The 12,069-nt window shown below is 41.2% G+C and overlaps 2 protein-coding genes across 2 annotated transcripts in view; both read right to left on the bottom strand.

Moving 5' to 3' along the window:
• Positions 1–5,483: 5,483 nt before the first annotated feature.
• LOC130075720 (C-C chemokine receptor type 4-like) lies at positions 5,484–6,514 on the bottom strand. The gene has a single exon (XM_056240476.1). The coding sequence runs from the start codon at positions 6,504–6,506 to the stop codon at positions 5,508–5,510; it is 999 nt and encodes a 332-aa protein (XP_056096451.1). The 5' UTR covers positions 6,507–6,514; the 3' UTR covers positions 5,484–5,507.
• A 953-nt stretch (positions 6,515–7,467) lies between these two features.
• si:dkey-225n22.4 (collagen alpha-1(XXI) chain) overlaps positions 7,468–12,069 on the bottom strand; it is a 91,417-nt gene continuing 86,815 nt past the window's right edge. The window contains exons 27-29 of the mRNA XM_056240477.1: positions 11,736–11,927; positions 11,566–11,643; positions 7,468–8,096 (exon numbers count right to left, since the gene is read on the bottom strand). Coding sequence (XP_056096452.1) covers positions 7,906–8,096; positions 11,566–11,643; positions 11,736–11,927 — 461 coding nt within the window. The 3' untranslated portion in view covers positions 7,468–7,905. The remainder of the gene's footprint in view (positions 8,097–11,565; positions 11,644–11,735; positions 11,928–12,069) is intronic.

Raw genomic sequence — 12,069 nt, 5'->3', positions numbered from 1 at the left:
AAAAAATTGCTTTGGCTGTTATAGAAAGGCTACTTTCACTGGACAGTCTGTTTTATTGCAAATCCAAAAAACTTTGACTTCAGCTAACAAATGTACTCAGTTAGTCTGTGCACTCTGGTTATGTATGACTATAAATATTGGTGCAAATTTGTGGATCATGTCCTTGTATTTTTTCACTATGCGAATAAATGTATTGGTTTCTGAGCCCTTCTGCCCGATTTTATCTGCTCGTAAGTACATCAGGCTTCTGGCTCACAAAAGCAGACGCCTGGTATTTGGAAGTGCCTTTTAAATAACTTTTAAATTAAAGTAATAACCTTGCTTCTCTGTTGATGGTAAGAGTGGGGCAAGGTGAGCCACCCTCTCTAAGAAACTCTTCACAATACAGGTATGACCAATCAGGATTAAACGTAGGTGTCATTTATGAATACTTCTGGCCAGCATTGAAATAGTTAGCATATTTACTGAGGAAGCATTGGTTGTTGAACAGACATTTTCATGTAATTCATGCAACATGTAATTTTGGTCACACTTTAGATTAGGGTCCAATTCACACTATTAAATATGCCTCAATAAACTCCTAATTACTGCTTATTAATAGTTAGTAGGGTAGTTGTAAAGTGTAGGTATTGGGTATAGGGATGTAGAATATCATGCAGAATAAGGCATTAATATGGGTTTTATAAGTACTAATAAACAACCAATATCCGCATGATAATAAGCAACTAGTTAATAGAGAGAATTGGACCCTAAACTAGTGCTGTTATGGCTGTAGTTTATCATTGATTTATTAGTCATCAAGTCATTAGGATGTCATAACGGCAATTTATGGCATCATAAACAGCATTATGACACCATCAATTCATTTTGGCATTCGTTTTTAGGACTGGTTCATGTATTTAGTCCCAGGATTGATAATTGCTGATACATGGAGACATTTATCAAACTAAAAGTTACAGGTTTGTTTTGAACCACTGAATGCGTTACTGAAAATGTTTAAAAATGATTTTAGATATTTTATTTTACCTGATTAAAATGCATGAGCAAAGCTTTAGTCATCATTTTGTCATCACAATCAGCCCATCGGTAACCCTGCCTCCCAAACACACACACACACACACACACACACACTCTAACACACACACACAAACACACACACACAAACACACACACACACACACACACACACACACACACACACACACACACACACACACACACACACACTTTTATTTATTTGTATTTATTTATTTGTTCCCTGTCAAAGAGTTTTATGTCAAAGCATATTTCAAAATAGATACAATTTTCAGAATATCTAGGCCTAAATCATACACACTGGTAATATATCATAACCACAGATCTTTACGAGGAAGATGAGATCTGTGAAGAAAAGGGAGACGTCTAGCTAAGACTTGCTCATAGTGAACTGCGAAATCACACACAGAAACTGCATTGATTGAGAAATGAGGGCCGTGGAGTCCATCTGAGGAAACACACCGCGTGTTTGAGATGTGCAGAAGAAGAGCTGAGGGAATGAAGACGGGATTAGTGTTTGCACCAAAACTGCAGTTCAATTGCCTCACCTTTGCTATTTGTAGTGTACTAGATTTTATTTATTTTTTTTTTTCACTCAGGAAATCTACAAATGTATGTAATTATACTCAAGGGTTCTCTCAGTTTTTGTTATTAGTCCTATGTAGCTCCATGGATCTGTTCACTGGCCATACATTCGATTGACAAGATGTCATGCCTCCATGGAAAAAAAAAACTAGCCAAACTTGTGGGAAATTGAGCCGCTTGTCATATTTTATGTGCAAAATTGAGTGGAGACAACTTGAAATATAAGTAAGTGCATTCATTTTCAGTGGCGGCTCGTCAGGGGAGGCTCAGCCTACTCAAACTTTTATGTCTCAGAATGTGTATTTCTTGTTTGTAATGTCCTCTCTGTAAGTGTAGCCACCCACGCTTCTTCCCAGAATGTGCCGAACCTGTGAAACACGAGTCTGATGGGATGGAGAAATGGAGAGGAGGCTAATCCATAACCGGAGACTTGTGCCCCCGTTGTTAAAAAATAATAAAAAAATTAGCCAATCACCATCGAGTATTTCACTTTCAGCGATTAGGAGTGTTGAGAAAAGGAACATACCTAACCTGCATACCTAGGAACAAACTTCCCTTGCTATATCCAACGCTATCTCACGACCAATTCGTACGAGTGAGTAAAAAGTGGCTAATTCGTACGATTTGTCTAATCACTCGTTACAGGGGCGGGTTCAGGGGTAGGTGTAGGGGCGGTGTCAGGAGTAGGTGTAGGGGCGGGGTCAGGAGTAGGTGTAGGGGCGGTGTCAGGAGTAGGTGTAGGGGCGGGGTCAGGAGTAGGTGTAGGGGCGGGGTCAGGGGTAGGTTTAGGGGCGGGGTCACGGCTAGGTGTAGGGGCGGGGTCAGGGGTAGGGGTGGGGTCACGGGTAGGTGTAGGGGCGGGGTCAGGAGTAGGTGTAGGGGCGGGGTCAGGGGTAGGTGTAGGGGCGGGGTCAGGGGTAGGTGTAGGGGCGGGGTCACGGGTAGGTGTAGGGGCGGGGTCAGGAGTAGGTGTAGGGGTGGGGTCAGGAGTAGGTGTAGGGGCGGGGTCAGGAGTAGGTGTAGGGGCGTGGTCAGGGGTAGGTTTAGGGGCGGGTCAGGGGTAGGTTTAGGGGCGGGTCAGGGGTAGGTCATTTGTACGAATTCATATGAATTGGGCAACTCGTAAAATATATATGATTTAGCAAAAAATTTATGAATGAAGTCGTATAAATTCGTACGAATTAGCTACCTCGTAAAATTCGTACGAATTGCCGTGAGATCGGGTTGGTATATCAGCCAATCATCGACAAGACATAAATAACGTGGTATTAGTATGAACTGCTACCGCTGATGTAACTATGGAGAGTAGAGATATTGAATATTTGATCGCAAACAAATTTACTAAACTACCATTCAAACAACAGCTACATAGAAAACATATAAAAATGAAAGAAGACCCCATGCCTAATCTGGATAGGCCACAGCAATCAGCTTCACTAGACGACCAAACCTGCTCTTTAGCTCGGACATTAACAGTAAAAGTACAGAAGGATGGATGTTTTTAAGTGATAGGCTAGGACTAGGTGAGTGAACTTATATTTATATTGTCTTGATCTATGGGTCGTTTTCTATAAATATTCAGGTATATAAGTTACCAAAAAAGATCCGTTAAAAAATCCGACTGCTAACCTTTTGTGTGCCTCCTCTATTTTAAACCCCACCAGCCGCCACTGTTTTTGTTTTACTTCTGTGACATTATCCTGTGAAACAAAGGGAAACCGGCTCGTCTGTTCCCATGACTGTGTGTCACTGACCCACACTTCACTATTCTGAGCAGTGACTCAGCCTGATCTTCTGCTTTCCTCTGACAGCATTCCCAGCATGCTCTCTGCTCCCGATACACCAGTTCCCAGCATGCTCTCTGCTCCGACACACCAGTTCCCAGCATGCTCTCTGCTCCCGACACACCAGTTCCCAGCATGCTCTCTGCTCCGACACACCAGTTCCCAGCATGCTCTCTGCTCCGACACACCAGTTCCCAGCATGCTCTCCTGCTGAGAGGGAGGATCTCCACACACAGGGTCTGCGATCACACGGGCCCACAGGAGCCCAGCTCTGAGCACATTAGGCTTTAGCTTTCCTGCAAGCGTGATGGAGGGACACTGAATTTGTTTGTGTCTAATTATTAACTTATGTGGCAAGAATCCGTGTAATAACCGGGATAACATCCAGCCGGTTGTTATCTCAGAATAAACCCCTTCAGGTGTGTGTGCGTGCGTGCGTGCGTGTGTGTGTGTGTGTGTGTGTGTGTGTGTGTGTGTGTGTGTGAGATCTCAGAATAAACCACTGATGAAGACCTGATCCTGATCACCCTATTCTGAGATAACAACCAGCCGTATATATATATATATACATATATATGATATATTATCACTGACTTACCTATGAAACTTATTGTAAAGTGTTACCAATATTTTGGTGGTTTTAGCAAAAAAATGGTGTGAAAGAACTGAAATAGTTATTACATTTCAGTTTTGATATGAGAAAAAAAACAGATATATTATTTATTTCTCAAAAGAAAGATCATGTTAAATTATTTGTGCAAAACCTAATTAATATTAACTCATTTTAGCATCATAAAACAAAACAGGGTTATTACAGTTAACTTAAAACTAAATCCAGAAATTCATTTTTGTTACATTAAATAAATTAAATGTTAAACCTAAACTTGTTTGATTTCAGTGGTGTTAAAATAGCATTGAAACAAAGTAATTCCCGTGCAAATAAAAGCCAACAGATGTTGAATCGGATGATTGTTGAAAGGAATATATGAAATGCATTGAGAACATGACATAATGTACAAAGCCTTTCACATCAAGCATCTCAGATATGCAAATGCCCACGGCTCTGTTCGGGTCGGACCGTGAGGGCTTCGTTTAGTGCGTTTGTTCTCATGATCACAAATCTTGAGTTCTAGGGGACCAAAAGGAAAAACACACTTAGAGGAGATGTGCATGTGTGCTGTAGAGATCCCGGTAAGATCTCTGAAGACAGATGAAGACTAAACTCAACTGAGCACATAATATCTGTCATTTTTCAACTATGATCATAATCACATAATGTGGCTCTAAAACACATTCATTCTTTAACATTTAGAATAACAATAAAACGTTATAAAGCTTTGCAAACAAGAATGACAATCTACTTTTTTAGAATTCACTGCAGTTTATGTTTCATGATCCATGCGTTTACATTACAGTAAAAAGTGTCCTAATTATTAATTTTATACTGCAGTTACTTTTCTGAAACGAGTGATGACAAAGTGAGACACAGTTATAGAGTCCATTTAAAATAAGCAAAGCTTTGTTGAAATATGTTTTATGTAGTTTTCATTGCATTTATGGAAGCTTGTTTCAGCCATGGAATAAAAAAGTATTTTTTTCTTTTAATTCCGAGTTTCCAAGTGGCAAGAAACTTCAACTCTGAGAGGAAAAGTCAGAAGTGTTAGATAAAACGAAGAAATGGAAGAAACAAATTTTCATAGTTTAGTGCAATTCAAACTATACTATTACAGCACACAAACAAATCAGGGTAACACTTTATTGTACAGTGTCCTTGTTATGTTACATGTACTTATCATAGTAATAACAGTAAATTATGGCCTCAACCAAACCCTAACCCTATAGTAAGCACATGTCGTTAATATTCCTCAGTGCTTAAATATATAATTACACTGTAACAACGACACCTTAAAATAAAGTGCAACGCAAATCAGTAAATAAGGGAAACACAAATCTCTGTGAATATGAATGAAATCACAATAATTATCACGTATGCATCAATCAACATCATCAACTCGTTTGCTAGTTCATTTCACCTTTTCTTTTTCTTTTCCCGTAGAATAAAAGCAGCACGTCTCCCCACATATCCAGTGTAATGCTAACCTCTTAAGCTAGCGTTCTGCTGCTCCCGCTGAGAAGAGTTTGGCTCGATAAACACGAAGCTTGATCCCTCAACACTCCTCGGACATGGTTCTGGAACTTTCTTCCCAGAAAGGTGTAAAAGACGGGGTTGACGCAGAAATAGAGGCGAGCGATGTTCGCGGTGACGTACTCGGCGTACGGAAGCACACTGTCACACTCGCCGGGATCTCGGTGCTCGTTCAGCATGAGTACGATGTTATACGGGCTCCAGAAGGAGAAGAACATCAGCACTATTACGAAGATGAGCCGCACAGTGCGGTGTTTGCCGCTCATCCGCGTGGCCATGACGGTTAGCGTGATCCTGAAGTAGCAGTAGATGAACACGCTCAGCGGGAAGATGAAGAACAGCACGAACTGCTTGTAGAGGCCGAAGACCTTCCACTGGGGTTCGCTCGAGTCTTCGCACACTAACTCGTACTTCGGATACTCTTCAACCGTGAAATGGATGAAGGCGTCGAGGCTAGCGAGGAGGCTAATGCTCCAGACCGCTGAAGATAAAGCCACGGCGTAGCAGGTTCTGCGCTGTCTGCTGGCGGCCACACAGTGGACCACGGCCAGGTATCGGTCGAACGCCATGAGAGTGAGGAAGAGGATGGAGCTGTAGAAGCCGAGCCGGTCTGCGCTGTTGGCCAGCTTGCACACCGCCTCCCCGAACACCCACTGGCCGGAGTGGTGGACGGCCTGGAGCGGCAGCGTCAGCGTGTAGATGATGTTGGACGCCACCAGGTTGATGAGGAGTATATTCGTGACCGTGTTCAGCTTCTCGAACTTGTATATGACGAGCAGAACGACTCCGTTTCCCAGAATGCTGAGGATGAAGATGATGTAGTAGAATGGGGGAAGAAAGTGTTTGGCGAAGTCGTTGATGTCGAAGGTGCTGCACAGATAGCCAACGGCCGCGGTCCCGTACTCGTAGTCTGTGGTGTCAGTGAGCGTCTCCGCCGCGCCGGTCACAGGCTCCATCTGCAGGAGTGAGCGGCTCATTACACTGAAGACTGGACGCCTCATTAATACTGCTCCGTCATTAATAAGTAACTATGCAGGATTACTTGACATTACTTGATTACAGTTTCATCCTCTCTTAATTAACCCAAAAGCACTAACATGTACAATTCGCACGACCCACAAACCTTTAACCTTAATTAATGTTATTTTAATTTAAGTAATGCCCTTTCTTTCTTTATTTGTTTCCCCATTCTTGTTTATTTTACTATCTCTCTTTTTTTGTGCTATGGTGAAGTGTTTTCTTTTACTATTCTTTATATTTTTGTTATTCTCAATAATTATTATTGTGTTCTAATTTTGTTGTTTCACTCTGTAAACTGAATGTTGAAATAAAGCATTAAATAAGTCATGCAGGACTAATGAGTAGTTCTACATGAACACTTTATTAACTAATATGGTGAAACTCGGAAAATTAGAATATGGTGCAAAAGTTCATTTATTTCAGTAATTCAACCTAAAAGGTGAAACTAATATATTATATAGACTCATTACATGCAAAGTGAGATATTTCAAGCCTTTATTTGTTATAATTGTGATGATTATGGCTTACAGCTTATGAAAACCCCAAATTCAAAATTAGAATATTGTGAAAAGGTTTTCATAAGCGTTGCCCTGACACCACAGATCAACCAGCAGCTTCTATCGCCTTTTATTTCAACAAAGCCATTCAGCAAATCATATAGATTTTACAAAGACAAATTAGACTTGCATCATTTAGGAATTTCCCAGAATCCCTGAAGCTTTTAAAACAACAAAACACTCGGGATACACACGCTTTTACACTTCTCTCGACTTCCATCACTCATTTAAGAATCAGTTTGACATTTCAAAACTAGTTTTGAAATGTACTGAAGTTAACCTTCAACGAGTGAATAAAACAACAGATTTAATTGAATGAATTATTTTTATTGAAATAATTATCTTTATTCCTAATCTTCCTTAGCACCAAATGACAAACAAACTAATGTTTTTAATTTTTGCATCTCAGATCATGGTGCAAAAGTCCCGTGTTTGGCAACAAAATAGCCATTTACTTTATTAATACTTAATATTCATAAGTAATGGTGATACATATTAATGTTAATTGCTATGTTTATGACATCTTAATATCTATCGACTTGCAGTATTATTTCACAAATGACCTTATGACCATGTGTTAATGGTGTTCACAAAGCCCGTTGTGCACTGAAAGGCAGGTTTATGAATCTATAAATGTCAGTATTATTCATCTAAAGGCCACTTATGTTTCATTGCACCATCGCAGCGCACAGTCCGAAGCCACGTCTGTAGATTCCTCTGGATTTACTGTGGCGTGTGTGTGTGTGTGTGTGTGTGTGTGTGTGTGTGTGTCTGTGTGTCAGAACTCAGGCCCTTTCCTGTAGTGCTCGTCCCTGAGGTTATAGGATTGGTAGCAGATGGACATGTCACACACTCCGGTCGGCCCCTGAGGGCCCGGTTTCCCTGGAACGCCTGGAGTCCCGGATTTACCCGTTATTCCCGGAGGACCCGGAGCCCCCACGCCATCACTGCCGCGAGGACCCTGGACCCCTGTGGAGGAAGTTCAGGAGACGCACAAGCGGACAGTTACACAAGATTCACTCCCATGCTCCTCCATTAGTGCCGGAGAGATTGTGTACATGTGCACGGCAAATCACTCATAAAACACATGTTTTGAGGCGAATATGATTAAAACAATTTAACTAATAGATATAACCAATTGATTGATTACATTATAAATTGCAAAAAAAAAATTGTATGATGTTTTATGAATAATGTTTAAATATGCAAATTAGGTATTATCTAATTATTTCATTTAATTTATGAATATAGCACATTTAATGCAACAGCTGTTGCCCAAAGTCATTCACAATCACTAAAAACATTAATTAAATATCCACTAATTTGCTTACATTTCCAGTGTCTAGTGTCAACAGACAGAAAACAAATACATTTTCATTATGCTTCAGGAATTGAATTGTTAAAGGGGTCATATAATGGCATTTTTATACAAGTTAATATGATTCTTTAGTGTCTAAATAAAAAGTTTGTAATATACTTTAATAAAAAAATTCTCATTAGTATTTTAAGAAAACTAATTTTACCTGGTCAAAAACAGCTCTGTTTTCAGCACGCCGTTTCAGTGCATGTGCCTTTAAATGATAATGAGCTTCGCTGACTCCGCCCCTCTGTTCTGCGGGCGCTTTGACACATGCACGTGGAGTGTTGCCTTGACAACAGTTGAGGGTATATTTTGGAGAGAGAATGGCAGCGGGAGTCTCTGAGGACACATCTGTGCAACCGTATCAGTCTGAACCGGAGTCGGACCCAGAACAAGATGACGGCCCGAAGAAGTTCGACAGTTAAGGCTCGAACAGGACGCTTCTGAATGGTTAGTAAACGTAATGTCACTTTCATCTATCTGTGTATGCACTGGCAGGGTCGAGTAGTGAGATACGAACGCTGTGTGTTTACTGATGTATAGGTTAGTTCGTTGACAGATTGATGTTACAGTTAATGGTCATGAAACACTTTTTTTTCGCGATTTGCAAAGATTAATATAATACAACTTTACACTCACTTCTTCTGGAGGTTCAGCAGGAACACGAATAGTTGCTACCGATTCTTTTTTCAGGAGCAGCTTCGGTAACACTTTATTTTAAGGTGCTTGTAATAAGCAGTATTAACCGTTAATAAGACACTTATAAGACCTTATAAGATGCATATAAGATGCATATAAGCATTAACTACTTTATATAAGGGTTAATTAAAGGTCCAGGCCCTGAAGAGATCAGGGAAACTACTCCCTCTTGGGAAGGTCAATTTTTAAGGGATTGGGAGTTTGTGTTACCATTTATGTTTGTTCGGCTGTTCTAAAAGTGCAATGTATTGATACTTGAGAAATGTATTATTTAATTTAATTTATTTATTATCATTAGTTAATGCTTATATGCATCTTATATGCATCTTATAAGGTCTTATAAGTGTCTTATTAACTGTTAAATACTGCTTATTACAAGCACCTTAAAATAAAGTGTTACCGCAGCTTCTTAGCAAAACCAGCTTTACACTGACCCTCCTTATAAAGCAGTCTGGTGAGAAATGATTCGCGCAAACATGAGAGCATTGACGTTGCTCGTGGGGAATATTCCCTTCGAAAACAAACTCAGCCACTGCGTCTTCAGCGGTTCGGATTCAGGAACATTAAAATGACTGTGTTCGTTATTACACCCAAGAACAGAACACCACAATCGCTTAGAGCCATTCTGCTCCAGCGTATCAACACTAGCGGACTATGATGACAGCTCGCTCAGGGCGGGTCTGTGTGGAAACGCTGCTGTCAATCAACACTCGTGGGCGGGGCGTCTGTGACGTCACACGGTCGAACGGCTTGATTTGAGGCAGGGGAAAACATATAAGGAGATTAAAACAAAACCACTGGATGGATTTTTATCATTATATGATGGTTGTGTACAGGCACTGCCAACACACATTTCAGTACAATCAACTTGTAAAAGTGCATGTACCATTATATGACCCCTTTAAATATATAGGTGATATATCAGCAAACACTCAGAATATAGATATGAACACGGCTGCGTTTCCCCGTAACGTTCTCTTATCGCGCTACGAAGACTCTAAAGGTATAACTTAACTATAATTTCTTTATAAAATAATCACTTCAGAAATAGTGGAAATTGCATTTATTAGGATTAATGGGATATTATAAATAATCCAAGCTATAGCCTAGCCTACATATTCTAAAATTGTATCATATATCAGCCACAAATGTTTACATGCTTTTTTCTCCTTCTCCGTGTTGTTCGCTGAGGAGGAGCGCTGATGAAATATTGTTCTTGTAAATACTTTCCAGCACTTCAGTAGCTAATAGAAGTGTACGACGTACGTACGGTGCGCGGCAGGGGCCAAACAGGATTCAAACAGTGAAGTTTGAAGTGATCTCTTCTTGTAAACTCAGAGATGTGGATTCAGATTAAATCACCACACCATCTTGGTGTTCGTTTAGAAACAGTCGGCCGGGGATGTTTACGCGGTGGTGGGAGAAAAACACGGACATCCTGGAGTCGGACGGCAATACAATCACAGACTAACCCTGATGATGATGATGACAACACCGTACGAGCCCGCGAGGAACAGCTAGCGCTGGAATCGGGCTGAACTGGCAGTGCTTCACCGGACTTTGAAAGGCTCCGGGCGCCGTCCTTCATTCAGCACAACTCTCCGCTGTATCGCTGCCATAGTTCCAGCAATCATTCCCTTTAAATACACTCCTAAGCCTTCACTGCCGAACGGTTTGCCAGCTGATGTACCTTTGGTTAATATAATTAAAAAGCTAACAACAATCAGTGTAGTTACAATTTTATTCTGTGCATGAAAACACTTGAATTAGCCTAATTGAACACTGTGTGTATTAAATATCCGTGTACTGAGATGTAAAGATGTTTTGTTGCACCTGTCAACAGTGATCAGGCAAAGTCCAGAACGCTTACAGAAGGTGTGCTTCACTGAGAAGGGTTCGGGAAACACGGCTTAAGCTGTAACTCAAGAACGACGACGCAGCGTTAGGAAGGTTTCGGGAAACACAGCCCTGAACTGGACAGTCTGATGTAAGAAGTGCTGCTGAAATGGAGATTTCTGAGTCTATTGCAAATAAATAAAGTGCGATACATTCTGAAACTAACATAACATGCAATAAACATTTCTGAAATACATAACTCAGACAGTCTCCTCTGATAACAGATCACTGTGAACTGTAACGTGGACTCATGCATGTGCTGGAAAGCTGCTTTCAAACGAAGTATTCTGAAAGTGCTATAAATAAATATAAACATAAATGAAACACTTAAATGTGTATTTGTGGATGTTTTCTTTTCACTGCTCTGAAACGACATGTTATGAAAAGCCAAATAGCCCAAAATCTCAAAAATGACCAGTGCATGAAAAAAGCATGTGTTTGCCTGCAGTGTTTTGTCATAATCATGTAATAATGTGAGTGTACCCGTGTCTCCGGGGGGCCCTGGGTATCCCAGTCTGCTCTCTCCTTTAGTGCCCTTAAATCCCCGAGGGCCCGTGTCTCCTAAAACAGTGACAAACATATTATGCAATTAAAATACAAAGCCAAAGTCATTTAGATGATTTGGACGTGTTAGAGCCGGGGATCTCGGTCACCTTTGACCCCTGGCGGCCCCTGGACCCCCGGGGGCCCTGAGTATCCCTGAGCCCCGTGTGTGCCGGGATAACCTGGGGCCCCGCTGGAGCCCTTGGGCCCTGGAGCCCCGGGGTGTCCCGGGGGCCCTTTAATGCTCTCGCAGGGCTCACAGCGCTGAGGGCCCATCGTCTGCAGGAGCCGGGCCAGCTCGCCTGAGGAACACACACATGCGGCACTGAGAGCACATCTCATGATCTGGACTATCAAGACACACAATAACTTCCTCCAGTAATATTTCGTCCAAAGAAAAAGCATTTAAAGTCGGCATCTATCTATATTCATATGCCTCTTATT

Source organism: Rhinichthys klamathensis, unplaced genomic scaffold (genome assembly GCF_029890125.1).
Source record: "Rhinichthys klamathensis goyatoka isolate OS25496 unplaced genomic scaffold, OSU_Roscu_1.1 h1tg000600l_1, whole genome shotgun sequence".
NCBI lineage: Eukaryota > Metazoa > Chordata > Actinopteri > Cypriniformes > Leuciscidae > Rhinichthys > Rhinichthys klamathensis.
Note: the sequence above shows the minus strand (reverse complement) of the source record. Positions and strands in the feature narration are given on the sequence as shown.

What these genes read in the sequence shown, in the direction of transcription:
- LOC130075720 (XM_056240476.1), bottom strand. Translation starts at nt 6,506, where the DNA reads ATGGAGCCTGTGACCGGCGCGGCGGAGACGCTCACTGACACCACAGAC.